At 42.3% G+C, this 27,791-nt stretch overlaps 1 protein-coding gene and 1 long non-coding RNA gene across 5 annotated transcripts in view; one reads left to right on the top strand and one right to left on the bottom strand.

Annotated features, from left to right (window-relative positions):
- Nucleotides 1-27,791, top strand: part of hmcn1 (hemicentin 1) — a 505,541-nt gene that overhangs the window by 226,403 nt on the left and 251,347 nt on the right. For all 4 annotated transcript variants that reach the window (XM_067990488.1, XM_067990487.1, XM_067990489.1 and 1 more), the window contains 5 exons: nt 809-967; nt 6,589-6,783; nt 7,803-7,898; nt 20,077-20,204; nt 24,435-24,579. In XM_067990488.1, coding sequence (XP_067846589.1) covers nt 809-967; nt 6,589-6,783; nt 7,803-7,898; nt 20,077-20,204; nt 24,435-24,579 — 723 coding nt within the window. The remainder of the gene's footprint in view (nt 1-808; nt 968-6,588; nt 6,784-7,802; nt 7,899-20,076; nt 20,205-24,434; nt 24,580-27,791) is intronic.
- Nucleotides 216-27,347, bottom strand: LOC137325409 (uncharacterized). Its single transcript, XR_010963876.1, has 3 exons — nt 27,275-27,347; nt 26,248-26,347; nt 216-1,234 (listed from the first exon to the last, which is right to left on the bottom strand). It is a non-coding gene; the product is annotated as an uncharacterized lncRNA (long non-coding RNA).

The following is a 27,791-nucleotide window of genomic DNA, read 5'->3' as shown; positions in this document are numbered from 1 at the left end:
GTGCTTTGGGTTAGTGCGTTAGTACACTATTGCGCTGCACCATGTGGCTGCCTCTGTAAGAACATTTTTATATCCAATATAACTACCCAGGAACAGCTTGATTGAAAAACACACTCAGCAGCCTCACATCTACCCCTCTCCGCAACAATACTTGACTGGCTGTTGTCAGTAGCCCAACAAAAATATGCAACTATTTCATTATTATAACATCCCTAACTCTGGGATTAAGCTTTATTGGTTTGCAAGCCAGAAATTCCCAGTGATTCATGCCTTTAATTATTATCTTCTATCATTTTTCATAAATTTGAGGATTTTCATAATTGTTTATAATACATTTTAGAAAATTGCTTTCAGATGTTCTTGGGGGAAAAAATTACAGTTATGTATTTGCTCTAAACAGTGTCAATTTTTACAAATATGCTTGTCAGCTGGAGGCAAGCGGACAACTATTGGCCAAACTTTCATTGCCCAAATGTGACATTCATTTGTCCAAGGCGATTTGAAAAAAGTTAGCACAGTGTCCTGCAGCCTGCTCTAGCTGCAAAGATCGACAAGCAGACTGCCAACTGTCCAATAACTCCCAGCACTGGCGTAAGCAGTGGGAGGCATAATAACTGTACGACAGATGGAGTTTACTTTTTCCTTGAGATAACATATCTATTGCCCAGGTAAGAACATGGAAAACGCTAATGATATCATTCGTCTTTATGTCCAAAAAAGATTAAAGCTAATGGGTGATATTTCTCTGCCTGTTACATATTTACTAAAGTTCCGATTCTTTTCTAACATACATTTTCTGTGACTTCAGGTGACCTTGAGCTGAGTCCTTCCAATTTTCTGAGCATTGATACTCGTCAAGGCATTCTGAGGATTCAGGGAACCCAGGACCTGGATGCAGGGGACTATACTTGTGTGGCCGTGAATGATGCAGGAAAAGCATCTGGCCAGGTCACGTTGGATGTTGGTTGTAGGTTTCTATAACAAATTCATTGTTTACTTTTCATTGAGGTTTTAGTTGCTGCCATGTTGCTTTGAAATGTTGCTTGTTTCCTCATTTATCCATTCAGTGTACTGATTTAGATTTTGAAAAGATCATTTCCAGAGATCCATTTCTCTCCCTTCATTATCCAAAAAACAAGTTTTCCACAGCTTGCTGACACACGGCCCCTAGGGAATTCAATCCAGTGTGTGCAACGTTCCTGAGAATTGACAAATGGTTTGGAAGTGATGCATTCTGTGAAAACAATGAATGAAGAAATCTTGAAATTTCACAAAAGAAATGCACTTTCCCAAAGAATATTTTCCACAACTGCACAGAACTTGCACAGTTTTCAAAAATATTGTGCAGTAACTAAAAAAAAATCTCAATTTAACTGCTTATGGAAGAAAGCAACTGAGTAAATGAGATTCTGCGACCAGTTTTACAAGTTGAATGGTGTGTTGAGATTAAGGATATTCAGAATATTTACATGAAAAAATATGCTATAAATGTTGCTATTTACATATTAACATTTGATTATATGAAGGAAAATGATTGTGTTTGCATTCACCATTTTAAAAAATGGAGGCCCTGAAATTCCTAGGGTTGGAGAGGGCAAAAAGGCTGATTTCTGCCCACGATAAGCTGGAATTTGGGATATGCTGGGATTCCATCCAATTGCCCTGGCCTTTTAGATTCTGGTGGGGATGTGATGGGTGGATCTCCTGCCCACCTCCTTCCCTCCTCCCCCTTCCACCTGCCCATATCAAGGGGGGATATCAGGGGGAGCTATGAGAGGTTCTGTGTTACAAGGGTGGATTGGGGAGGGCTGGGCTTTGGTGGATACCACCCCTGCCATGCAATTAACCTCATTCTCAGGATTTGGGATGGGCTCTCCGGCCAATGTCAGAGCGGATGGGGGTTCAACTCCCCTGCACTTGTGCCAGCAGACCAGATCCCCAGGAATTTCATGGCTTGAATGTTTTTTCAAAATGGAACCACATTTTGCTGTAGCTGGTTTTATTATTAGCATCAAATAATGAATTCTTATTGTTGACCATTTTTAGAAAATATTTTTTCTCCAGTCTTCTAGGTGCCATTGTACAGCACAGAACTAACCACTAATATGGTCCAAAATGGAGAATCGGGCCTATGGGGAATCATGATTGTGAACCCAGGTGTTACCAGTCTTTAGCACAATCCATTGGCAGTGCTGCACCACCACACTTGCCTAATATTCTATCTTTTTAAAATAACAATTATTAAATCAACACTTAAAGATTCATATTTTGGAATAATTATAAATGAAGGATCGTCTTTCTGATTTCCCACTCTTAAAAGAAATAAAAGAGCCAATGATTGCCCTGCAGCCTGAAACTTACAAGTAGTTACAATTGCCCTTGAATGACCTAGTAAGTTATACAATTATGCAGAATTGCCTATTTGGAGCAGTCACATTAAAGCAACAGGCCAGGTTAGCAGCTAAAAATCAGAACTGTGTTCCAGATCTCAAACTACTAATGATCAAAGCCATGGGGGATCTACTAGTTGCATAAGAAAACACAAGAATGTGAAGAGGCCATAGGGCCCATCAAAGCTTTTCTTTCCCATTATACCACCCATCATCATTAGAACATCCTGAGTGTTTTTTTGCCTCATTTACCTCAAACAGTAAATTTCCATTGTATCCGCTGTCTCATCATGAGCAATGCCATGGGACATTCACCAGTATTTCCTTATAGAATCACAGAATGGTTGCAGCACAGAAGGGGTCCATTTGGCCCATCAAGCCTGTGCTGGCTCTTTGTAAGAGCAATCCAGCTAGTCCCATTCCCCTGCTCTTTCCCTGTAGCCCTGCAATTTTTTTTCCTTCAAGTATTTATCCAATTCCTTTTTGAAAGGCATGATTGAATCTGCTTCCACCACCCTTTCAGGCAGCGCATTCCAGATCTAACTACTCGCTGCATAAAAAAGTTTTTCCTCATCTCACCTTTGGTTCTTTTGCTGATCACCTTAAATCTGTGTCCTCTGGTTCTCGACCCTTCTACCAATGGGAACAGTTTCTCTTTATTTACTTTATCTAAACCCTTCATGATTTTGAACACTTCTATCAAATCTCCTCTCAACCTTCTCGCTCGAAGGAGAACAACCCCAGCTTCTTCAGTCTATCCATGTAACTCAAGTCTCTCATCCTTGGAACCAATCTAGTAAATCTTTTCTGCACCCTCTCTAAGGCCTTCACATCCTCCCTAAAGTGCAGTGCCCAGAATTGGACACAATACTCTAGTTGTGGCCGAACCAGTGTTTTATAAAGGTTCAACATAACTTCCTTGCTTTTGTACTCTATGCCTCTATTTATAAATTGTAAACAATTTTACAACACCAAGTTATAGTCCAGCAATTTTATTTTAAATTCACAAGCTTTCGGAGATTTTCTCCTTCCTCAGGCAAATGTTTCAAGAGCTCCTTGAAGCCTACGCATTTATACATATTGAACAATACATGGTGTTTACAGACTGCCCCTGCAACTGCCCGTTGCCAAGGCAATCACCGTGTTCAGACAGAGAGGTGTCACCTGCAGAACCCCCGAATACACATTCAACAAAAAAACAAACAGGGAAAAAAAACAGAGAAAAAAAAAACACAGAGAGAGGCAGAAACATCCGGAAGGCAGAGAGAGCCAGCAAATGACCCATTATATTAAAAACAGATAACATTTGTTCGCTGGTGGGGTAACGTGTAGCGTGACATGAACCCAAGATCCCGGTTGAGGCCGTCCTCATGGGTGCGGAACTTGGCTATCAATTTCTGCTCGACGATTTTGCGTTGTCGTGTGTCTCGAAGGCCGCCTTGGAGTACGCTTACCCGAAGGTCGGTGGATGAATGTCCATGACTGCTGAAGTGTTCCCCGACTGGGAGGGAACCCTCCTGTTTGGCGATTGTTGCGCGGTGTCCGTTCATCCGTTGTCGCAGCGTCTGCATGGTCTCGCCAATGTACCATGCTCTGGGGCATCCTTTCCTGCAACGTATGAGGTAGACAACGTTGGCCGAGTCACAGGAGTATGAACCATGCACCTGGTGGGTGGTGTCCTCTCGTGTGATGGTGGTATCTGTGTCGATGATCTGGCATGTCTTGCAGAGGTTACCGTGGCAGGGTTGTGTGGCGTCGTGGACGCTGTTCTCTTGAAAGCTAGGTAATTTGCTGCGAACGATGGTCTGTTTGAGGTTGGGTGGCTGTTTAAAGGCGAGTAGTGGAGGTGTGGGGATGGCCATAGCGAGGTGTTTGTCCTCATTGATGACATGTTGAAGGCTGCGGAGAACATGGCGTAGTTTCTCCGCTCCGGGGAAGTACTGGACGACAAAGGGTGCTCTGTTGGTTGCGTCCCGTGTTAGTCTCCTGAGGAGGTCTATGCGATTTTTTGCTGTGGCCCGTCGGAACTGTCGATCGATGAGTCGAGCGTCATATCCCCTTCTTACTAGGGCGTCTTTCAGCGTCTGTAGGTGTCCATCGCGTTCCTCCTCGTCTGAGCAGACCCTGTGTATTCGCAGGGCCTGTCCATAGGGGATGGCCTCTTTGACGTGGTTAGGGTGGAAGCTGGAAAAGTGGAGCATCGTGAGGTTGTCCGTGGGCTTGCGGTAGAGTGAGGTGCTGAGGTGCCCGTCTTTGATGGAGATTCGTGTGTCCAAGAAAGAAACTGATTCTGAGGAGTAGTCCATGGTGAGCTTGATGGTGGGATGGAACTTGTTGATGTTATCATGTAGTCTCTTTAGTGATTCCTTGCCGTGGGTCCATAGAAAGAAAATGTCGTCGATGTATCTGGTGTATAGTGTTGGTTGGAGGTCGGAGCGGAGAAACTACGCCATGTTCTCCGCAGCCTTCAACATGTCATCAATGAGGACAAACACCTCGCTATGGCCATCCCCACACCTCCACTACTCGCCTTTAAACAGCCACCCAACCTCAAACAGACCATCGTTCGCAGCAAACTACCTAGCTTTCAAGAGAACAGCGTCCACGACGCCACACAACCCTGCCACGGTAACCTCTGCAAGACATGCCAGATCATCGACACAGATACCACCATCACACGAGATGACACCACCCACCAGGTGCATGGTTCATACTCCTGTGACTCGGCCAACGTTGTCTACCTCATACGTTGCAGGAAAGGATGCCCCAGAGCATGGTACATTGGTGAGACCATGCAGACCCTGCGACAACGGATGAACGGACACCGCGCAACAATCGCCAAACAGGAGGGTTCCCTCCCAGTCGGGGAACACTTCAGCAGTCATGGACATTCATCCACCGACCTTCGGGTAAGCGTACTCCAAGGCGGCCTTCGAGACACACGACAACGCAAAATCGTCGAGCAGAAATTGATAGCCAAGTTCCGCACCCATGAGGACGGCCTCAACCGGGATCTTGGGTTCATGTCACGCTACACGTTACCCCACCAGCGAACAAATGTTATCTGTTTTTAATATAATGGGTCATTTGCTGGCTCTCTCTGCCTTCCGGATGTTTCTGCCTCTCTCTGTGTTTTTTTTTTCTCTGTTTTTTTTCCCTGTTTGTTTTTTTGTTGAATGTGTATTCGGGGGTTCTGCAGGTGACACCTCTCTGTCTGAACACGGTGATTGCCTTGGCAACGGGCAGTTGCAGGGGCAGTCTGTAAACACCATGTATTGTTCAATATGTATAAATGCGTAGGCTTCAAGGAGCTCTTGAAACATTTGCCTGAGGAAGGAGAAAATCTCCGAAAGCTTGTGAATTTAAAATAAAATTGCTGGACTATAACTTGGTGTTGTAAAATTGTTTACAATTGTCAACCCCAGTCCATCACCGGCATCTCCACATCATGTCTATTTATAAAGCCCAGGATCCCGTATACTTTTTTAACCGCTTTCTCAACCTGTCCTGCCACCTTCAAAGATTTGTTCATATATATCCTCAGGTCTCTCTGTTCCTGCATCCCCTTTAGAATTGTACCATTTAGTTTATATTGCCTCTCCTCATTCTTCCTGCCAGAATGTGTCACTTCGCACTTCTCTGCATTAAATTTCATCTGCCATGTGTCCGGCCATTCCACCAGCCTGTCCATGTCCTCCTCTTGTTTTCTGCACTTCCAAGTTTTGTGTCATCTGCAAATTTTGAAATTGTGCCCTGTACACCCAAGTCCAAATCATTAATATATATCAAAAAAAGCAGTGGTTCTAGTACTGACCCCTGGGGAACACCACTGTATACCTTCCTCCAGTCTGAAAAACAACCGTTCATCACTATTCTCTGTTTCCTGTCACTTAGTTAATTTCGTATCCATGCTGCCACTGCCCTTTTTATTCCATGGGCTTCAATTTTGCTGACAAGCACAAAATGAAACAACACCAATTTTATTTATGCACATCATCACATCACTTGCATGAGATATCATCATAACAAAAATGACACTTAGCTCTTCTTGTTAGTATCCCTACCCAAAGGAAAAAGCATGTGAAATACTTCAGAGGAACAAGAATACCCCTTTAATTTTATTATTGATTCTTTTGTGTGGAAACAGACCCACACTAATAAAGTCAAACTGTTTACTGGTTTCATCTTTTCTCCACAGCGTCACCTGTTTTCTCACAACCCCCGATGGATATTTCAGTGGACATTGGTTCAAACCTGACTCTACCTTGCCAGGCACAGGGTTACCCCAAGCCACGAATCAAGTGGAGGCGGTTGGATGGGGCGTCCATCTTCTCCAGGCACTCAGCAGCCAGCTCGGTGACTCAGTTGAGAACAGGAAGTCTCTTCTTTAATAGTATGTCACTTGTAACTGTTGCATGTTACCTCAGAATATTCCCTACGCTCTTAGATCTGTACTTATAAACTGAAGGACTATGCATAAGTGAAATTCTGTATGTATAAGTACCTCACTAAACATTTTGAGGGTGAAATTCCTTTCGATAATTTTAGGGAAAAGGCAGCATAAGTACAAAATAGGATTACCCATTCTCTACTCGCACTCCTGTTTTTGCTAGAATTATCAGCAGAAAGAAATCCCCCCCCTCCCTTACTATTACAAGCGTCCTGTTATACCAAACGTACTGTCATGACAAGCTCCGTAAGAGTCTATAGAGGAGTCCAAATCTAAATATGATAAAACCCTCCAGACCTACTAGGTCAGAGTTAAATGTAGTGAGCTAAGGTGGTCTCTGGGTCCTTCTGTGTTTCTCAAATTGTAGTCAGTCCCCAGGAGTTAGTAATAATGATGCTTAATTGTACTTTGAAACAGGCCATTTTTCTGCATTTCTTTTATTATTTCTAAAGTAGTATGTTTTTTCATATGTGAAAATTTAATATTTGTGAAGCAAAATTATTATTCACATATTAAACTCTGCATTTAAACTGAAGAGTTTGTCAGTTTTATAAAAAAGCATCCATAATGTACTTTCATTCCATCTTTCATTTTGTGGCTGTTAATTTTAACAGCTGTAAACTGGTGCCTCTGCCCTGTAGCCACTGGAGTATTAACTATTAACGTATTTTCAGGAAGTCAGTGCACCAATTAGTTTAATATTGGCTCTGACCCAATGATTCCACCAGATCGTGCAATGTTGTACAATTGAGATCTGTACTCTCAAGATTGCTCATTTTTTATAAACTTAAAAAAATCCTGTCATATAATTGTACTCCAACATTCTATTATAAATTTAGGCAGTATTTCAATCCTTTCCTTAAAATTGAAGCTATGTCTCAGTATAAATGGTGTTCTCACCTCCACTGATCTAAATCAGTAGAATTGAATTAATTAACAAAATGTAAATCTTTTCCCTTCAGATCTTTGGGTGAATGATGAAGCCACATACATTTGTGAGGCTGAAAACCAATTTGGAAAGGTCCAGGCTCAATCCACAGTAACAGTCACAGGACTGGGTAAGTGTTCAAGCAATGGTAAGGTCTGAAAGCTTTCAAAAGTGAGCTGGACTGGTCCCTGGATGGGACGAAGGTCAAGTCTTCTAGCAATACAAGAATGGTCAATGTGGTCTTGGACTGGTTTTCAATCGCCTGAGGGTTGGGGAGGAACTTTCCGGATATTATTTACCTAATTGGACTTGAGTTTTTATCTTTTTTTTGCCTTTCCCAGGAGATTACATGACTTCCAGTGGGTAGGGGGTGTCTAATCATAATGATTCAAACATCACGACTGTTTGGGGCAGGCTTGATGAATCAGGTGATCTTTTCCGGATGTTCATAAGTTCGTAAATTGAATCAACTGATAACTGTGTATTAAATGGTGTCTCTCTGCTATCAAATGGTAATAAACAATAGTACTCATTTTTGGTGAGGTACAGAGTTTTGCTGTGCAAGCATATCAGGATGTTCAAGGTTTCCTGAGAGTGACACTTACGTAAGTATCTCTTTTTTTAAGAAAAGGTTAGGTTAGGACAAGTTTTGATTTTAAAAGCCTGGTGGTTGTAGGAGGAAGAGAAGACTGAAGGAGATAAGGCTTCCCCCTCCTGCGGCACTGTAGCCCTCCTTTTCAAAACAATCGTCATCCTCCCGCTACTCAAAACAAACACTCTCAACCCTTCTGTCCTTGCAAACTATTGTGTCATCTCCAACCTCTCTTTCCTCAAATCCTTGACCATATTGTCATCTCCCAGATCCATGCCCATATTTCCCTTAACTCCCTGTTTGAATGTACTTCATTGGCTGCAAAGCGCTTTGGGACATCCTTAGATCATGAGAGGCGCTATATAAATGCAAGTCTTTCTTCCATTTTTTAAAATTCCTCCAATCAGGTTTCTCACTCATCTCCCCCCCCCCCCCCCACCTCCAAAGCACTGAACTGGCCCTAACCAACCTCACAAATAATATCCCCTGTGTCTGACTATGGTGTGCTACCTCCTTAACCTCTATGCAGCTTTTGACACAGTTGACTACATCATCATCCTCCTCCAACACCTCTCTTCCATTTTCCAGCCTTTGCTTAGTTCCACTCTCACCTATCTAATTGTAGCCAGAGGATCTCCAGTAATGGTTTCTTTTCTTGCCCTCACACTTGTTACCACCAGAATCCCCCAAGGATCCATCCTTAGCATCCCCCCCACCCCCCGCTCTCTTCCTTATCTACAAGCTGCTCCTTGGTGACATTGCCCACAGACATGGAGTCAGCTTCTAAATGATGAGATCCAATTCTACCTGTCCGTCACCTCTCTCGATCCCTCCACTGACTCCGTGTTCTCAGACTGCTTGGACAAGCAGCAATTTCCCACAGTGGAACATTGGGAAAACTGAAGGCATATTTTCAGCCTCCACTCCAAGCTCCATATTCTCCCCACTGACTCCATTTCCCCTCTTGTCCCACTGTAGTAGGTTGAAAATCTCGGCGTCCTATTTGACCCAAGCTGAGCTTCTGACCTCAATTCCTTTCCATTACAAAGACTACCTTCTTCCACCTCTAACATCACCAGCCTCCACCCCTACCTCAGCCTGTCTGCCACTGAAACCTTCCTCCATACCTTTGTCACCTCCACACATGATCACTCCAATGCTGCTCTGGCCAGCCTGTTATCCTCCATCCTCCATAAACTGCAGCTTCCAAAACTCTGCTGCCGGTATCTTATCCCGCTCCAAGTTCCACTTGCCCATTTCCCCTTTCTTCGCTGACTCACATTTGCTCCTGATCCCCCAAAGCATCAAATTTAAAACTCTCATCCTTGTGTTTAAATCCGTCCATGGCCTCTATAGCTTCAATGCAAAAACCGCCACAAATACCCTCCATTTCTCTGACTCCCACCTTTTGTGCATCTTCTCTTTCTTCACCTATTGATTGGTGCCCTAGCCTTCAGCCGCCTAGGTCTCACTCTTTGGAATTCCCTCCCTAAACTCCTTTGTCTCTCCACCTCCATTTTTTAAGACCCTCCATAACACCCACCTCTTTGATCAAGTGTTTGGTCACCTCTTCTAATATCTCCTTCTTTGGCTCAGCATCCATTTTTTCCTTATGCCTCATTGAAGCGCCTTGGGACGATTTTCTATGTTAAAGGTGCTGTTTAATTGTATGTTGTTGTAGCATTTTTTCAACTTTGGTGATACTCTTTATATGGGCCTTACTATTGAGTTAAGTTTCTCAATTACACAAAAAGGTAGGCCTGTAATAGTGCAAAAGTTTGCAAAAATACGCTGCTTTTGTAAGTAAATTCCATTGATAGGAGAGCTGTAATCACCTGATAACCACGGTAAAACTCACAAAAAATGCGCCTTCGTTTGACATCAGAAGGTTTCACTGTTCTGCTGTAGGAGTTGAAATTCAGAAGTTGTCGTGTTAAATGAATTGGTGATTAGTTATAAATTAAATAGCACAAGAGAGTTCAGTGGGTCAGCGCCCTGTTCTTTCACTCTCGGCTTTGAATCCAGCTCAGAGTGATGGGATAAGAGTATACCCTCTCTTACAGCAGACAGAGAGAAAGAGTGAAATCGATATGAAATGGGTTTGGGCAGTGTCAACCTGATGGTCATGAAAACCTATAACAATTTCCCACTAATTAGCAATCTTACTTGGAAAGCCCACAGATGTTGTTGGTGGGGAAATGGATATGTCACATTGCTGCAGTATGGGATCTTCTTCTGAGGTTGGGTCTAGGGTATGTGTAAGGGTAGAGCAGAAGGAGTTTGAACTGTTAGCAACAAATGCTGTCAGATCAGGTGTAGCTAACACTACATGCAAAAAGTGGAAAATAATTATTTAGTTCTCTGGCATTAACACCGCTTATCTTCATATGCACTTTAAAAAACGTACATGCCAGTAATCTAATGTAATTAGTAAATTCAAATCAGTGAGCATACACAATGGGTAAAAGCTGACAATTCATTTACACCTAGGCTACGTGATTCATGGATATTCCAGTAACAACTCCTATACATCTAGTACTGCAGATTAGATCAACCGTGTGCCTGCCATGAAAGCAAAGCTATTTGAAAATAGGACATGTTGCTCTGGTTTTGGAGGAACCACTTTTCATTGGATTTGAATCTCAGATTGATTAAGTGGTGTGTCTAACAACAACAACTTGCATTTATATAGCGCCTTTAACATCCCAAGGCGCTTCACCGGAGCGTAATTGACACCGAGCCACATAAGAAGATTTAAGGACAGGTGACCAAAAGCTTGGTCAAAGATGTAGGTTTTAAGGAGCATCTTAAAGGAGGAGTGAGAGGTAGAGCTGGAGAGGTTTAGGGAGGGAATTCCAGAGCTTAGGGGCCAGGCAACTGAAGGCAAGACCGCCAATGGTGGAGCGATTAAAATCAGGGATGCGCAAGAGGCCAGAATTGGAACGCACGGATCTCAGGGGCTGGAGGATAGTGCAGGATAAAAAGATAGTGCAGTACTCTCATATAACTGATTAAAAAAAACTTGCTTATAATAGATTTGTATCCCATGTGTACCAGTGTCAATATTCACATAGCTGGCACTGCAGTTTTTAGTTTGCTTTGGCCCACTTTAGTACATAGCAGGCCTGACTGTGCTAAAATCTAGATAAATGCAATTATCTTGAGTTCATTATTCTGCGATCTGTGATTCTGTTGAATTCACAGCAGAAGATCAGGTAGAGAACAGTGAGCAGTTCTGAGGGAAACCATGCATTTCCGATGGTTCTTAATCAATCTTTATCCCCACACGTATCCTACTATTTGTTAGGCAAGTACATGTTATATCAGGTTAAGGTGTTTTTCCTACTTACCTTTTTTAAACCTCAAATACAGGACTGAAATTTAATTTACATATACACATTATACAGCTTTGAGTGCATGTGTGTTTGCTGGTTTGCTTAACTTTGCAAAGATTTAACAGAGGGTATGAAGGTCTGGAAAATGCATTTGAATCCAACCAGATAGTGAACTGCTTCCCAACCCTGACAGGCTTTTCTTTAGCTGGTTAAAGTTAGGATAAGGATTAGAAAGGTTTAAACAAGAGACCTTCCACATTCTCATGGGGTTGGGGGGTTAAGCTTATAGTTAGCCGAACAGATAAGATGCCACATCGTTTCTCCATGAAGGTCACCACACAGATAAAACAAGTGTCTATGTATCTGATGAGAGACAGGGACTGTGCCTTCTGTCTTTACACTGTAACTGCTCTCAAATTGATAAGTGCTGGTTGTGTTGTTGGAAAAATTCACTGCAACTCTTCAAAAGCAAAATGCCTTCAACACCAGGAATTTCGAGTTTGGATGCCATAAATTCACCCTCTCAAGTAAACAAAATGGATGGTCAGTATGATCCAATATGGGAGTGGAGTGTAACACTATCACAACCTGTTCAGTAACATTAATTTCTACAGGAACTGTTTCTTTTTTTAATGTAGTGGAATCCACTGCGGTATTGAACATTGCTACTCTAAACCATTTCTGTAATATCTCACTTTGTTGGACTCCTCAACAATGCTCCTTTAAAAAACAATATTAACTCTGCATTACAAGCCTTAATCTTTTTGTTCAAGCAGAGTGTAGTGCAGTGACTCATCTGGATCACATTATATATTTGTAGCCAAGACAAATCCAAAAGGTGAGAAAATACAAATATTGGAAATGTAATTAAGTGATCCATTATTGTTCAGCTTAGTGACTAATAAAATATTTTTTCTGTTTAAAAATAGTTTGAAAAAGAAAAGCTAAGTACATTGTCTCTTGTGCAATCTCTCTGGGCTACCTTTAATACATAACAGTGATAAATGTGTCGGGAACTAGGTGGGTGAATGGGCAAATCCACACACTACTGCCGTAACTTGGGCTCTTAGAGACTGATCCACAGCTGGGATCCCCAGTGGCAGAATAAATCAAATCGTGGCAGAAAAAACCCAACAAATTCGCATGCGATTACTGCTGATGTGAACGGTTTCTTATTCTTTTAATTAGATCTGGCAAATGTTAGTGAGACAAAGACCAGGGCCCAAAGGGAGAACTAGATTACAGAACTGGAACAAAAAAAATTCACTGCATGATACAGGGCTTTTTAATAGGACGTCTGTGTGTGGAATAGAACCTCAGGGATTTAAAATGGAAAAAGCTTCATTTTTATTGCTCCCTCAATTGTTCCTCCAACACAGAGACAAAGGTTTACTGAGCATATGCTGTTTCAAATGAAATATTCCAAAAATAATTGCCACTCCATCTATCACAAACAGTTACTTTAATGTTTGAAGTGTATACTATCGGCGTCTGGCCATCTTCTTCAGAATATTTAACTTTATTCAAAGGCATGTTAGTTTAGTATAGGATGTACTAGTTGTTTGATTCAAATTGATTATTTAATCAAATGTGATAACCAAAAAGAGAGTAAGTAATTGACTCGTTATTAACTTGCCTAGAATGGATATGGTGAAGTATAGTATTGTCTTCATATGGTCTGCCGCCTTGGCTAAAATTGTACAGTAGACTAATGATTTATTTTTGCCATAATGTGGCTGGACCATATCAAGCTCTAACAGGTCTCATTCTTCACTGCCAAAACTACCCACTAATTCAGGATCATCCTCGAGAGAAAAGATAACCCCCAGCTTCTTTTCTCCACTTGCAACTTACTCCATTAAAACCCTCTACACTACCCCCTCCACACTCACCCCTAATAAGTATAAGTAGCTCATGGATTTCTTTGTCACTAAGATAGAGCGCATCTATTCTGCTGCTCCCCCTTCCTCCTGCTTACCAAGCCACACCTTCCTCCAAGCCCCTCTACCCTATTTCTAAACCCCTGCCTCCCTCTAGTTTCTCTCCCATCTCGCCCCATGTACTCACTGACCTCATCTTATACTTCCTCAAACCCATTCCCGCTAAACTGCTGACCACCCACCTTCCTTTCCGGGCACCTATTTTAGCTGATATTGTAAATGGTTTCCTCACCACAAGTGCTGTGCTCGTCCCATTTAAAACCACCATCATCATGACCTTCCTCAAAAAAACCCACACTCAGCCCTTCGTCCTAGCAAACTACCGCTCATCTCCAACCTCCCTTGCATCTTCAAGGTCCTTGACCATGTTGTCGCCTCACAGATCCACGTCCTTTTCTCCTGCAACTGCCTATCTGAATCCGTCTAATCAGGTTTCTGTCCCCTCAAAGCACCAAAACTGTCCTAACCAAAGTAATGAATAACCTTCTCCGTGACTGTGACTATGCTACTTCAACCCTCTTTGTCTTCCTCGACCCCTTTGTAGCCTTTGACATGGTTGAATACACTGTCCTCCAACACCTCTCCTCCACTGTGCAGTTTAGCGGCACTGCCTTCACTCTTATCATCTGAATGTAGCCAGAGCATCTCTAACAATGGCTTCTCTTCCCACCCTGAACCATCACCTTGTGAATCCCCCAAGGGTCTACCCTTGGCCTCCTCTCCTTTCTCATTTACATGTTGTCTCTTGGTGACATCATCCATAGACAACTTCCTTGTGTATGCCAATGACACCCAGCTATTCCTTTCCACCACCCCTGTGCTATCAGACTTTTGTCCGGTATACAGTCTTGAATGAGCTACAGTTTACTCCTTCTAAACATTGGAAAGACCAAAGACATCATCTTTGGCCTCTGCCACAAACTCTGTACCCTCAGCACAGACTCCACTCCCTCCCTGGTCACTGTCTCAGTCAGAACCAGACTGTTTACACGTCAGCACCCTATTCAACCCCAAGCTGAGCTTCCAACCCCATAACCTGTCCATCACAAAGACTGCCTACTTTCACCTGCATAACATCATCTGCCTCCACCCCTCCCTCAGCTGAAACCCCCATCCATGCCATTGCCAGCTCCAGACCAGACTATTCCAAAACTTGTGGCTGGCTTCCTAATCTTCATCCTCTGCAGCTCATCCAAAACCCTACTGCTCGTATCCTTTCCCGCTCGCTCATTATCTCTGTCCTCGCTGACCTACATTGGCTCCCGGCCCTCAAACACCCCAAATTTAAAATTCTCATCCTTGCGTTTAACTCCCTCCATGGCTTCATTCTTCACTATCTCTGTAACCTCCTCCAGCATTACAACCACCCCCCAAACTTTTCATTCCTATGACTCTTATCTCTTTTGCACCCCCTCCCTTTGTCCCACAATTGGCGACTATGCTTTCAGTCATCCAGGCCCCATGCTCTGGAATTCTCTCTCTAACCCCTCTGTCTTTCCACCGCCCTCTCTTCTTGTAAGACCTTCCTTAAAACCCACCTCTTTGACCAAGCTTTTGGTTACCCCCTCCTAATATCTTTTTTTGGCTCAGCGTCATTTTTTCCTCATGGTTCTGTGAAGTGCCTCAGAACATTTACTACTTTAAAACTGCTATGTAAATGCAAGCTGTTGTAGTAAAATAAATGTAAGCATATTTATTTTGCTTCGTCTCCTCCAACCACACGTCCCTGCATGGCACCCTGCAGTCCTCTGACACCAACTTACTCCTCATTCCCCACTCCCTCTACTCCACCATCACGTTCACTTATCGTTCACTTGGTCCTGCTCTCTGTAACGCCATCCCCAAACACCGTAAACTCACCACCTCACTCCCTGCTCTCTAAAGCCTTCTAAAAGCCCTTCAACCATGTTTTCAATCTCTCCTAACCCTTCTGTTCTCCCACTCCCTCCTGCTTGATTTCCATTTTTTGTCCCCCACCCTGCAATGTGAGCTCTGAGGCATCTTTCTAACATGAGGACGTTTTAGAAATGTAACTTATTGTGCAGCTGACAGTTGTATTGCATCAATGCATTGGACACTGAAGTCTTATTTAACTTGGAAGCTCTTTCATTTTTATAAATTTTAACATGTTCAATTAATACAAAGCCTTTGAGATTTTCTGATGCAACATAAAACTACTGCATGTTATGTGTACCTTTGCAATCCTGATCAAAATCAGATCGTAGCAGAGAATGACGGAAAATCCGGATGATGAGGCCAAACCGCCCCGACTGGGATTTCCCTCTCCCCACCCCTGCCAAGATCACTACTGGCCGCTTCTTCTCCGCAAATGGCAAATTTTCCTCCCATCCACCCACTTACTGCCGATTCCCGAGGCGGCTGTGATTGTAAGCCCGAGGAAACAGTAGTAATGACACTGGGCTCCCCCTTCCTCTGTATGGCTTGGTCTCTGTCACTTTTCTTATCTTTGGGGCATTTCTGCCCCTTTAATTGCCCGGCTGCCTCCACTGGTGTTACAACAGTGGTCCCACTGTAGCGCTGCCAGGATTTTGCGACCAGGCAGTAGGAATCTCACCGGGAACCTGTCGTGCTTACGGGATAAATCCTGACTCAGGAAACTGGGTTGGGGGTCTGGCAGGTTGAAGGGGTGAGGTGGAAATGCCACCTGGCAGGAACAAATAAGCTAGGAAAAAAGGCTCCAGAAAGAGACATGAGCCAACAATTGAAAATAACGTTGCTTTTAAGAAAATCGTGTTGTGGACTTTCTGCAAATCTCACAATGGATACCCTAGAACCCAGTCAATAGGCAACAAGGCTGTGTCTACAACAGACTTCAGATGAATATGGATCTGTGTTTGAATTTGACTGCTTCCTGTTAGAAATCTTATGCAACCATGGAAATTTCAGCACAGGATGGGTTCATTTGGCCATTGAGCCTGTGTGTGTTTCTGTGCCAGCTCTCCATCACAGCTTTCTACTTTAATCCCATTTCCCTGATCTTTCTCCATATCTTTTCATATTTTTCTTCTTCAAGTATTTACTCAATTCCCTCTTAAATCACGACTCAGCTTCAATAGCCATTAATGTTGAAACATTCTATACTCCAATGACCCTTGCGTAAAAAAGCTACTTCTAACTTTTTGCTTGCTAGGTTTGTGTCCCCTTGTTACTAATTCACCAAACAGTGGAGATAATCTTTTGCTATTTACCCTCTCAAATCCTTTCAGAATTTTGAACATTTCTATGAATGCATTATTCTTTGTTCCAGTGAATGCAGCTATAATTTTTCTGTCTCTACCCACAACAATATTCTCTCATCCCTGTTATCATCTTGTGTTAAACCTTCTCCATGGCCCCAATATTCTTTCCATAATGGGATGCCAGAACTGATGCAATAATGCAACTGTGGCAGACACTTAGTGAATTGTATTTCATTTAAACTTCCACCGCAGAATACCACACTACAGGTACGCTGCATAAAACTGGAAAGCCAACCATGCAAGATAAGAGTTCTCATCATCCAGGAGCACTTTGTCTAGGTATATGTGAATAGAAGAGGGTCTGTTTTAATGTAAAACTATCTTTGGGCGCATGGTATTGCATTTCTTAGATTTAAATCTAAACTCAACTTGATCTGATACAAAGTAACATCGAGCAGGAGATCCCAGGTTCCATTCCTGGTCTGTGGTAAATTAGTTGACCTCAACAGGCAAAGAGGAAGGGACAGGAATTGTGGGAACCTGTGGGCCAGTCAGGGGAATAATCAGCCGTGGTTCCTGTTCTTTATCGCAATGCAATGACTTTTGCTGGAATTGCACATATGTGAACATCAGGTGAGGGTTGTGTTCCACTGTGATGCCCTCCACAGTCAACGAGCGTCCACACCCTCACTGCCTAGACTCACACATAAAGAGTGATCATTTAGTTCCTGTGGAACCATAACCCAACAAGAAATTAGGAAAAGAGGAGAAAAAAATGATTTTTAAAAAAAAATGTAGATTAGTTTTGGAGTATAATGCAGTAATGTGGTCAGAGGATCTGATTTTGAAATCATTTAATTTTTAACTTCTTAAAACCAGGCTTCTCAAAACAGAGTTTTAAGTTATTCTGGTAAACCTCAATGAGGCAAAAATAGAGCACTTTTTTTTAAGAAAAGGATCCATGACTCACTCAGTTATATAAATGTGAATATGCCATTCCCCATGAGTAAGAATAATCTGTACAGGTTATAGACTAGAGATACTGAGCACAAACACTTTAAATCTAAACCAGTCACTTTGCTTCTCATTTCAGACACAAACTTAACTTATTTTGGCTAGTGCAGAGAATTAAAGGGGCAAAAATCATCAGGACTTTTCAGCTTCCAAGCTAAAAATTCCTGTGTATGAGCAAAAATGAATTTAATAATCCACCCTAATATTTATTGTAAGGATTGCTTATGGGCAATTTCAAAGGTTTTATTGTGTAATGTTTACAGCTTTTGGAACTGTTGGAAAAGCATCTTTATAATAAAAACTATGTTCACTGACACAGTTGCTACTGAGGTCTTACCATTGTTTAAGGACAATGTGACTTCCCCCTTAGGTGCAGTTTAGATCACAGCATGGTAGTCACACGATTGAAAGGTCAATAATAGGACTCAGTGAGTGGACTTGCTCATTGGAATGTTCCCCTTGAGTGCCACACATATGGAATTAGGACAAGTGGAAAATTTCCATTAATTGTTCTCTGTTAATACACCTTAGGAGGGGAACCCTGAAGGATGGAGTGTGCAGGCATCAAGGGGGAAGAGTTTCTGGTTATATTTCAACTGTAGATTTCAAACAGTAAAAAGAAGGAATTCTTGTGGCCAGTTTGAAATGAGAAGAGGTGACCATCACCATTTAAAACACCTAACAAAATATGCATAGATCTCAGAATAGACATTAAGAGATAAGGTTAGAGGCTTTTGTTACCCAACAACGGTAAACCATAATTATAACCTCTTCTGTTTTTTCCCGCTATTATTAACAAGCTACGTTCCTTGTTAATAATAGTTGGAATGGATAGACCCAATAGCTCTACAGTATAGCAGTAAATTCTCTTTCTGGGGGCAGAGGTCAAATCCTAGCCTTGACTGATATTCAAACTTGGTTATCTTCTTGGTTACCAGTTCTTGGCCCAGGATACTGGGTGAAGTGTTCTGCGGGAAGCAGAGATCTGCATCTTGACCACAAGAAAGGGCCACCCACTCTGCCACCCGTAGCAACACTGTATATGAGGGACGCCAATAATGAAAAATAGATCAGATGATGTATTCTCATCATTTGCATAGCATTTCCATATGCCTGTCATCGTATGCTAGTCATTTCCGTTGGGAAATCCCAGAAGTAGGGGCAGCAAGAGGAGAGCAGGGAGATCAGTTCCCAATGCATATTCGTCCACATTATGCTGGAGTTATGTCAGCTCCCCAGCATAACTCCAGTGAATACCATAGTCTAATAGGATATGTCAAACATGATATGAATTATTCTAGTCTTTAAATGTTGTATGCAAGGTTGTCATCAGTAGTTTGGAAAAGGCCATCACCCAGCGTTGTGCATCACTGCCTGGTATTGCATGTGGAAATATAAGAGGGTGAATGACATCTGTATCTACTAAACAGAATTTAAAATGGGTTCCTGTACTGCAGACAAAGCATCATGAGCATGCAATATGTGCATATGTCACAGGGGAAATTAGGCACTTTGACTTGCCACTATAAATCTGGCTGGTTCTAATGGATAATCTGCATTCATAACCTTTCTTTGCTCCATGATCTCTCTCTCTCCTAAGGGGGCACAAATTTATGGTAATTGCAAAAGAATTAAAGGAGAGCTTAGAAAACGTTTTTAGACAGAATGTGGTTAGAATGTGGGATTCTGTGTCACAAACTGTTGTTGAAGCAGAATCCATAAATTATTTTAAAAGGGAATGAGATCTTTGCTGGAAAAAAGAGGAATATTAAAGGATGGGGGAAGTGAGCAGGAGATTAAGCCAGGTGGCTCATATGGAGAAAAAACACTGGTGTAGACTTGATGGGCCGAATGGCTTGTTTCTGTGCTATAATGATCCACAATTCTACGACATCAAACACAAGAGAGGAGGTTGGGGAAACCAACAGAGGCACAAAGTCTAACACAGTCTTTATACAAAAGTAAACATAGATCTATAAGGTGAAGTGGAGACAGAAGGGACTTGCATAAGTATTTTAAGCATCACAGTGCAAAGTTGTCTAATAATTCTGGAAGTGAACCAATTTAAAGTATATTGGGCAACCATTATCTTTATTATAGTGGAGCTTTTCATTATAGCTTGGTACTTGAACAGTTGTTTGACCTTCACAAACCTTTTCTTTGCTGATGTGAATATGCTGGTTATCATTATATAGTTCAGTCAGTTAGATTTTTTTTCCCCCCATAGTTATGCCACTGATTGGAATCAGACCAGCAGTTGTCAACATCATAGAGGGACAACCACTAACTTTGCATTGTGTATTATTGGCTGGAAATCCACTCCCAGAGCGACATTGGATAAAAAATAATTTCAAGGTGAGTAAAGGGGGGAAAAATGGGAGTTAAATGGGGAAATTGTCATCACCCCATTGTCTTTTACAAGTTGAGCTTGGGATTTGAATGCGGGGGTTTGAATGTAATAGGTTGGTAGAAATGTATTAAAAAATACAGTGAAGGATGGCTCTAAAGTATTGAACTCCCAACTGGGGAATCTGAGACTAGGAAACATTCTTGATTCACATTCGCACACAGTTTTTCCCCAGGGGAGCTTGCTTGCTTTAGGCAGGCCATCGAGCAGAAGAAATGCAGTTTCCTGCTGGCGCAGCCAAGGACTGGCATGATGGTATCCTTGACGATGTCCCTGGACTGGAATATCCTGCTCTCCCAACCAAAGAGGGTTGTGTGGAGGCACAAAGTTGTTGGGTGACACTTGACCCTGTGCCTATTGGCTGTGTGTAAAGCTTTCCTTCTCTCTAGCACAAAGCCCAGGAACTGTACATATATAAGACTGATTGGGAATTAACCCTATCAAGATCCTATCTATGTAAGCCATGGCTTTAGAAATTATTTTAACTTTCCACCCTGGTAATACTTTGAAATGCATATAGGCGCAGAGAGAATTAAGGGTTCAGTTACTCAGATCTTTAAAGTGGGAGGACAGGTTGAATAATCTATATTAAAAAGAAGTATTATAAATGGGAGCACAGAGTACAAAAGCAAAGAACTAATGTCAGACTTGTACAAATCCTTGGTTAGGATGCATATAGAATTTTGTGTCCTGTTTTAAGAAGCCTACTTTAGGAAAGATGTCAAGGCCATGGGGATGGTACAGAATAAGGTCAGTAGGATAATACCATGGATGAGAGCCTTAGTTATGAGGAGAGACTAGGCAAACTGGGACTATTTTCATTACAGCAGAGAAGGTTAAGAAAACAACAATGGATTGCATTTATACAGCGCCTTTAAGGTCGTAAAACATCCCAGGTGCTTCACAGGAGAATTATCAAACGAAATTTGACACCGAGCCACATAGGAAGATATTAGGACAGGTGAACAAAAGCTTGGTCAAAAAGGTAGGTTTTAAGGAGGGCCTTACAGGAGGAGAGGTAGAGAGGTGGAGAGGTTTAGGGAGGGAATTCCAGAGATAAGGCAGCTGAAGGCACGGCCACCAATGGTAGAGTGATTAAAATCATGGGTGCACAAGGGGAGGAGCGTAGAGATCTTGGAGGGTTGTAGGGCTGGAGGAGGTTACAGAAATAGGGAGGGGCGAGGCCATGGACAGATTTGAAAACAAGGATCAGCATTTTAAAATTGAGACATTCTCAGACCGGGAGCCAATGTGGGTCAGCGAGCACAGGGATGATGGGAGAACGGAACTTGGAGTGAATAAGGATATGGGCAGCAGAGTATTGGGTGATCTCAAGTTTATGGAGGGTGGAAGGTGGGAGGACGGCCAGGAGAGCATTGGAATTATCAAACCTAGAGGTAACATGGACGAGGGTTTCAGCAGCAGATGAGCTGAGGCAGGAGTGGAGACGGGCGATGCTACGGAGGTAGAAGTAGGCAGGCTTGGTGGTGGAGCGGATACTTGGTCGGAAGCTTACCTCAGTGTCAAATGCGACACCAAGATTGCGAACAGTCTAGTTCAGCCTCAGACAGTGGCCAGGGAGAGGGACAGGGTCGGTAGCTAGGGAACAGAATTTGTGGCGGGGATCGAAGACAATGGCTTTGGTGTTCCCAATATTTAGTTGGAGGACATCTGATAGAGATGATGGGTAAGGTAACAGATAAGGTAATTAGGAAAAAAACAATTTCCACTGGTTGGTGATTTGGCGTATAGGGAGTATAAATTTAAGATCATCAACAAAAGTATGGAGGAAGAGGTTAGGACAAATTTATTTTTATGCAGAGGGTTGTTAGTATATGCAATGCCCTAACAGAAACATTTGTGGAAGCAGGCTCCATAATGTCTTTTAAAAAGGAAGTGGATAAATATTTGAAAAAGAAAATATTAAAAAGGTACGGGGAAAGTACAGGGGAATGGGACTAAATGGATAGCTCTTTCATTGAGCTAGCACAGGTGCAAGGGGCTTAATGACCTCCTTCTTTGCTGTAAAATCTTATAATTCTATGTCAGATCTTGCTGAAACAAGAGTCTAGTAATCTTTTGTGGACCACATCAAAAGCAACGTAGGTTTTGAACATAGGAAAATGGCATACTTTCCTTTTGACAACATATAGTTGCATTTAATACATTGGTCTCATTGTTAAGTCAGTGTGTACTTTAATTTCAGACATCTTTACCACAACGTTTGTTCTCTAAAGTGTTTTATGAGGAATCCTGTCCCGTGTGTACTTTGACTCATTAGAGACATCAAGCCTGAGCAGGAGTGAGAGAAGGAAAAAGATTCCTTCCCTCAACACTGCCATCCACACTCCAATGAGCAGGCATTCAAACACTGGAAAATGGAACAGAAATCAAGAACTGGGATAAATTCAGCAGGAAAAATAAAACTAATTGGTATAAATGTGAAAACAATCTAGATACCCATTGTTGGCACCAGATCATGCACTGAGTTACATATGATGCCTGACAAGATTCTTAGTATTTAATTGAAATTGTAAGTGCCATTATTTTTGTTTAAAAATAACATTGCTTTTTGAGATTGTCTTCATATTTTGGTTGGGGTTAAAGCCAGCTCGATTAGTACACATCATGTTAGAGTGGTTTCTTCAGACTACAGGCAGTCTTTAGTCAGTGGAAACCACTGACATATGGGGGGTGACTTTAAACCCCGAGAACGGGGGGTATGGGGGCGGGAGGGAGTTGAAAATAGTTGTTTTTTGGGTCGCGACCACAACCCAGCTTCACTTCCGGGTTTAACGTTGGCGTGTAAAAGTACAGGCTTCCCAGTGGGAATGCAAAGTCTGAAAATTTTGCGGTTGTGACCCAAAAAACAACGGTTTTCAACTCCCGCCCGCCCCCATCCCCCCCCCCGTTCTTGGGGTTTAAAATCACCCCCCTGGTGTGTACTAATTTAACTACATTTCTAGTTTCACCGAAACACGCTGAGGTAAAGCAGCACACAATATAAAATGTAATAGCTCAAAAATATTTAAAATAATCTCGCCCTCCTCCTGCTGCTTTATTCCACTACACTTCTTCCTTCAATCCCAAGGTTATGAGGGCTTGGCCCGCGATGCCTCCACTGCTGCTGTCTATACTGGCCAGGGTTCAGTGGACAGGAGGTATGCACCTCAACAGGGAGGCTGGTCTTGCCAGATTTTCCATCTCCCAGACACAGCACTCTGCCATGGAATTAATCAGGATGATTAAAGTGTATGTGCCACTGTACGAAGGAGCTTTGAGGCAGGCTCAGTTCCCGGAACACCTAACTCATACTGGTGGAGCATTCGATGCTCTTCTGAGAATGGAGATGGAAGTACATTTCTGGGATAGAGTAGAAGTGGATTTTGCGCTGTAAAGCCCGACCTCAGAGTTCTTGATGCTGACACAAAGTGAATGAAGTGGGGGGATAGAGTTCAATTTTATAGCACTGACATTCTGTTTAAAAATATACATTTAATGGAAAAAGAAAACTGCTAATTTAGTGGCTCCAGATGGAATCAGTAATTACATCATTCTTTTGTGTATAAATACATGAAAGACAATACAATGTACCCCCTGCTCCCTCCCTTAAAGCTTGCTCAATGAGGGGAGGCGAGTGTAAATAAGATTGAAACCAGGATTTAAACTTTCAAAAGAAAAAGAAAAAAGATGGAAATGTTGGAAACATGAAATAAAAGCAGAAAAAAGCTGGCAATTCACAGCTGGTGGTCAGCATCTGAAAGAGGAAACAGGCCAGCGATGAATATCTCTGAGACATCAGTGATCATCAGTGGTCCCTAAAGAGGAAGCGTGAAATTTTGGAATCTGCAGAAAATGAACTGGAGCCAGAGGCAGATGCTGAGGAGAGAAATATGTATGGAAATTAGTTTTGGCAAATTCATAGTTGAAAACAAGAAGGGGAAAGAACATCAATGAAAACTCTTCTGATGAAAATTTATACCCAAAATGGTAACCTTTCTCCTTCAGATGATTATCTACTTTCTGTAGATTATCATCATTTTCTGGTGGTATTTAAACTCTTATACCCCTTCCATCCACTGAATTGGAAATCTGATGTCTTACCATTAAAACTATCAACCTCGGAGCGAATGAGCTGGTTAAATATCATGACTGAAAGCTTTCCCCCCCTTCACTAGGTGACATCAGATGGGTATGTGACTATACGCAGAGATAGAAGTCTTCATATTGAAAGGGTTCGCCTGCGCGATGGTGGAAAGTACACATGCGTGGCCAGTAATGCGGCTGGAACGAAGAACAGAACGACAACTGTGAATATATTTGGTGAGTGCTATACAACTGCCTCTCAGGAGATTACATGACTACAGTGGGAGGGAACACTGGGAGTCACAATGCTTTGTTGCATCGTGACCGTCTAGGACAGGCTTGATAGACTGGCCAGTCTTTTCCTGTCCGTCTGTTCGTATGCTTTGAAACTATTGATTAACATTGTGCTACATCGCACAATCGTCATTTAACTGTTCTTAAAAATGATGCAAAATTATTTACATTATGTGTAAAAGCTTGCTGTGCAATGTATTAACTTTACCAGATGTGTCACCACGGGCAACAAAAGAAAGTAATTTCCCGTTACAGGAACATAATTCTTTTTGGCTCGGTTCCCTTGTACTGTTTCAATGTCTACCTTATCCTTTTATAGCTTTCCTTTCACAATAATATATTAAAAATCTTATGCCTGAACGCACTTCCTTTACTTCCTGCTGGAAATTTTTTACATAGAAGTAGAGGAAAAGGAGTAGGCCATTCAGCCCCTTGATCCTGTTCTGTCATTCAGTTAGATCATGGATGATCTGTACCTCAACTCCATTTACCCGCCTTTACTCCATAACCTTTGATATCTTTACTGTACAAAAATCTATCAATCTCGGTCTTGGAAATTTTAATTGACCCAGCATTTAGAGCCTTTTGGATTCCTAGATTTCCACAGGGGTCACGAGTCATGGGGGATAGGATCGGCGGTCAGTCACAGGGTGGGGGTCGGGATCGTGGGTCATTGCAGGGGTCCACCATCGTTGATGGGGAGGGTCGGGTGTCGGAGGATCGGAGTGGAGGTTCAGGGTCGGGGGATCGGAGTCGGGGAGATCGAGGGTCGGGGGATTGGGGGTCGGGAGTCTGCGATCGGGTCAGGGGTCCACGATCGGGGGATGGTCCGCGGTCGGGTGTCCGCGTCCGTTGGGGGGCCTGTGCAGGTAGGCTTGTTGGGCCTGGAGGAAGCACTCCCGCTCCTCCGGGCCCACAAGATGTGCCTTTCTAGGCACCTACCTGTTAATCTCGGGCCTTCTCGCCTCCTTTCACGAGGCGTAAAACAGAAGGCCTGGGAATCCCAAACCCCCGGGGTTGAAATTGGGAATTAGTGAAAAATGGAGGCCCGAACCCTCCTTGAAAGGTTTTAAGGCCTGACCCGCCTCCTGGGAGTGGGTTGGTCACCCGCCCCTCGTCCCGCCCCGGTGAATAACGGAAATGGGCGGGTTGGGGGCTGGTCTAAAATGGTGGCAATTTTCAATGCTCCCCAGCCCCCAACGCACCGGTTTTTTAATTTGAAAATTGAGCCCATGGTACACTAAAATCATAGAAATCATTAAACATTCATAAACTTACCCATCTGCCCAGCTGAAACGAAGATACGCCACCAAAAGGTAAGCTGGAAAATACCAGCCCTAGACTACTTTTTAAAAGCGCGGTGACTGTTAATGACTGCGAAACAACAAAAAATTAAATTTAAAAAATGTGGAATGTCAAATTACTCTTATTTTAATATTTTTTGATCATTAACATTTTTTTTTTAATTAAATTTTTTTTAACTTTTCACTTTTAGCTTCTGTAAGTTTCATTAAATTAAATAATTTGCTTGGCTTTTTATAATAAGGTGTGTTAAATTATTATTTAAACTAACATGCGGAAGTTCACTTTAAATGAATGAGTTTTACTTGCCTGCTTGTGGGTGTGACTTCTCTTGACATTCTGTGGGAGTGGCTTCCATTCCCACACTCTATCGATACGAAGGAACCTGTGCTGAAATCACAGCGCTGAACTGAAAAAAAATTAAAAAGGGAGCAAGTGGACATCAGAGACCATGAGGTAGGTTTTATTGTAGTCTTTGCGGACAGCCTTGCCATGCCGGTCGGAGTACGTTCTGGCCCATCCTGCTTTTCTATTCTTCCTACCAAAGTGAATAAACTCACATTTTCCCCACATTATACTCCAACAGCCACCTTCTTGCCCCTTCACTTAACCTGTCTATATCCCTTTGCAGACTCTGTGTCCTCCTCACAGCTTACTTTCCCACCTAGCTTTGTATCGTCAGCAAACTTGGATACATTACACTCAATCCTTCATCTCAGTCATTAATATAGATTGTAAATAGCTGAGACCCAAGCACCGATCCCTGCAGCATCCCACTAGTTACAGCCTGTCAACCCGAAAAGGAATAGTTTATTCCTACTCTCTGTTTTCTATCCGTTAAGTGATCTATCCATGCTAATATATTACCCCCAATCCCAAGTTCTCAGCAGGAACCTCATAGCTCAGCCAACATCCTCTTGACTTAATGGCTTTTCCAGATTGAGAACATGTATTTGTAGATCAGAGAGTTAAGTGGGAGCTCCTTTCTGAGAGAAAGCCAAACTTTTGTATCAGCTTCTCCATAAAAAACTACTAAAATTCATTTTATATGGATATAACCAGAATTAAAATTTACTGCTCCATTTAAAAGAAATGGTCCTTCACGTTTTAAACATGTCATCTCAGAAAGACCATTTCTTTTTTTAAAGCCACCTTCATCGCTACTCGATCTGTAGTTCTCATTGTAGTTTCTTTCCACATAAGATCTGCCCTGCTAAAACTAACTGTTTAATTCCCTAGAACATTTTAAGCTCCTCTTACAAGGATTTGGCTAGACACATTGAAACTTTGTTGACTCGAACCAAGCTTTGAAGAATCAGTCCCCATTGTGCATTACCATTAGTGCTATTTTCACTAGCACTGAGGGACTTCGCTCTTCCCCTCAGTTGCTGATGCAAATGGAGGCTTTGCCTGGGAAATTTCCTCCACCCCCACACTTGCTCTGGTTCCAAAATGCTACTGACACCATTACGTATAAAGGACAGTTCCAGCCCATCCAAACAGTTCACTGATTATTTCATCCTACATTCCAAGTTCATCCATTTTTTGGATCCAAATCAGAAAAAACAAGCATAGATAATGCCAGGAATAGAACATCTTATCTGTGCAAAATGACAAATACATTTTTTAAATCAGGAAGCTGTTAACTAAGACAAAACGTAATACAATGGGTCAAACCTTTAATTGAGGGCTGCATTTGTTAATTTCCAATTTATATAATCTCTGTCACATTTCAAAATGTTGAAAGTATGAAGAGAAGCTGTGACTTTATGCTGTTTTTGTGTCAAACATGTATTTGGAAATTTATAAGCACTTTCAAAATGTTAAACTTCCCCCAACGGATGTTAAACTCT

The sequence above is a fragment of the Heptranchias perlo genome, chromosome 9, assembly GCF_035084215.1.
Source record: "Heptranchias perlo isolate sHepPer1 chromosome 9, sHepPer1.hap1, whole genome shotgun sequence".
Taxonomy (NCBI): Eukaryota; Metazoa; Chordata; class Chondrichthyes; order Hexanchiformes; family Hexanchidae; genus Heptranchias; species Heptranchias perlo.
This window is presented reverse-complemented; position numbering and strand designations above follow the sequence as displayed.